The sequence below is a fragment of the Antrostomus carolinensis genome, unplaced genomic scaffold, assembly GCF_000700745.2.
Source record: "Antrostomus carolinensis isolate BGI_N321 unplaced genomic scaffold, ASM70074v2 scaffold19837, whole genome shotgun sequence".
Taxonomy (NCBI): Eukaryota; Metazoa; Chordata; class Aves; order Caprimulgiformes; family Caprimulgidae; genus Antrostomus; species Antrostomus carolinensis.
In genome coordinates, this window is record NW_010328267.1 from 1 (window position 1) to 296 (window position 296).

General features: G+C 63.5%; 1 protein-coding gene across 1 annotated transcript in view; it reads left to right on the forward strand.

The window, feature by feature from the left end:
- Positions 1-22: 22 nt before the first annotated feature.
- HSD17B11 (hydroxysteroid 17-beta dehydrogenase 11) overlaps positions 23-296 on the forward strand; it is a gene marked incomplete at its 3' end in the record, with an annotated part of 3,686 nt that continues 3,412 nt past the window's right edge. Inside the window, exon 1 of the mRNA XM_010172198.1 lies at positions 23-232. Coding sequence (XP_010170500.1) covers positions 23-232 — 210 coding nt within the window. The remainder of the gene's footprint in view (positions 233-296) is intronic.

The window sequence follows — 296 nt, forward strand, 5'->3', positions numbered from 1 at the left end:
TCAACGGGCTGCGAGCGAAGCCATGAACCCGCTGCTGGGGCTTCTCCTCTTCCTGGCCACCCTCATCTACTCCTACCTGGAGGCTTTGGTGAAGCTCTTTGTCCCCGTCAAGAGAAAGTCTGTCAGCGGAGAGCTCGTCCTCATCACGGGCGCTGGCCATGGCGTGGGGAGAGCCACTGCCCTCGAGTTCGCCAAGCGCCACAGCAGCCTGGTGCTGTGGGACATCAACAAGGTAACGGGACAGTCCCTCTCCTGGCTCCTTCACCCCCCGGGCCGTGGGGCTTTGCGTGGCGTGG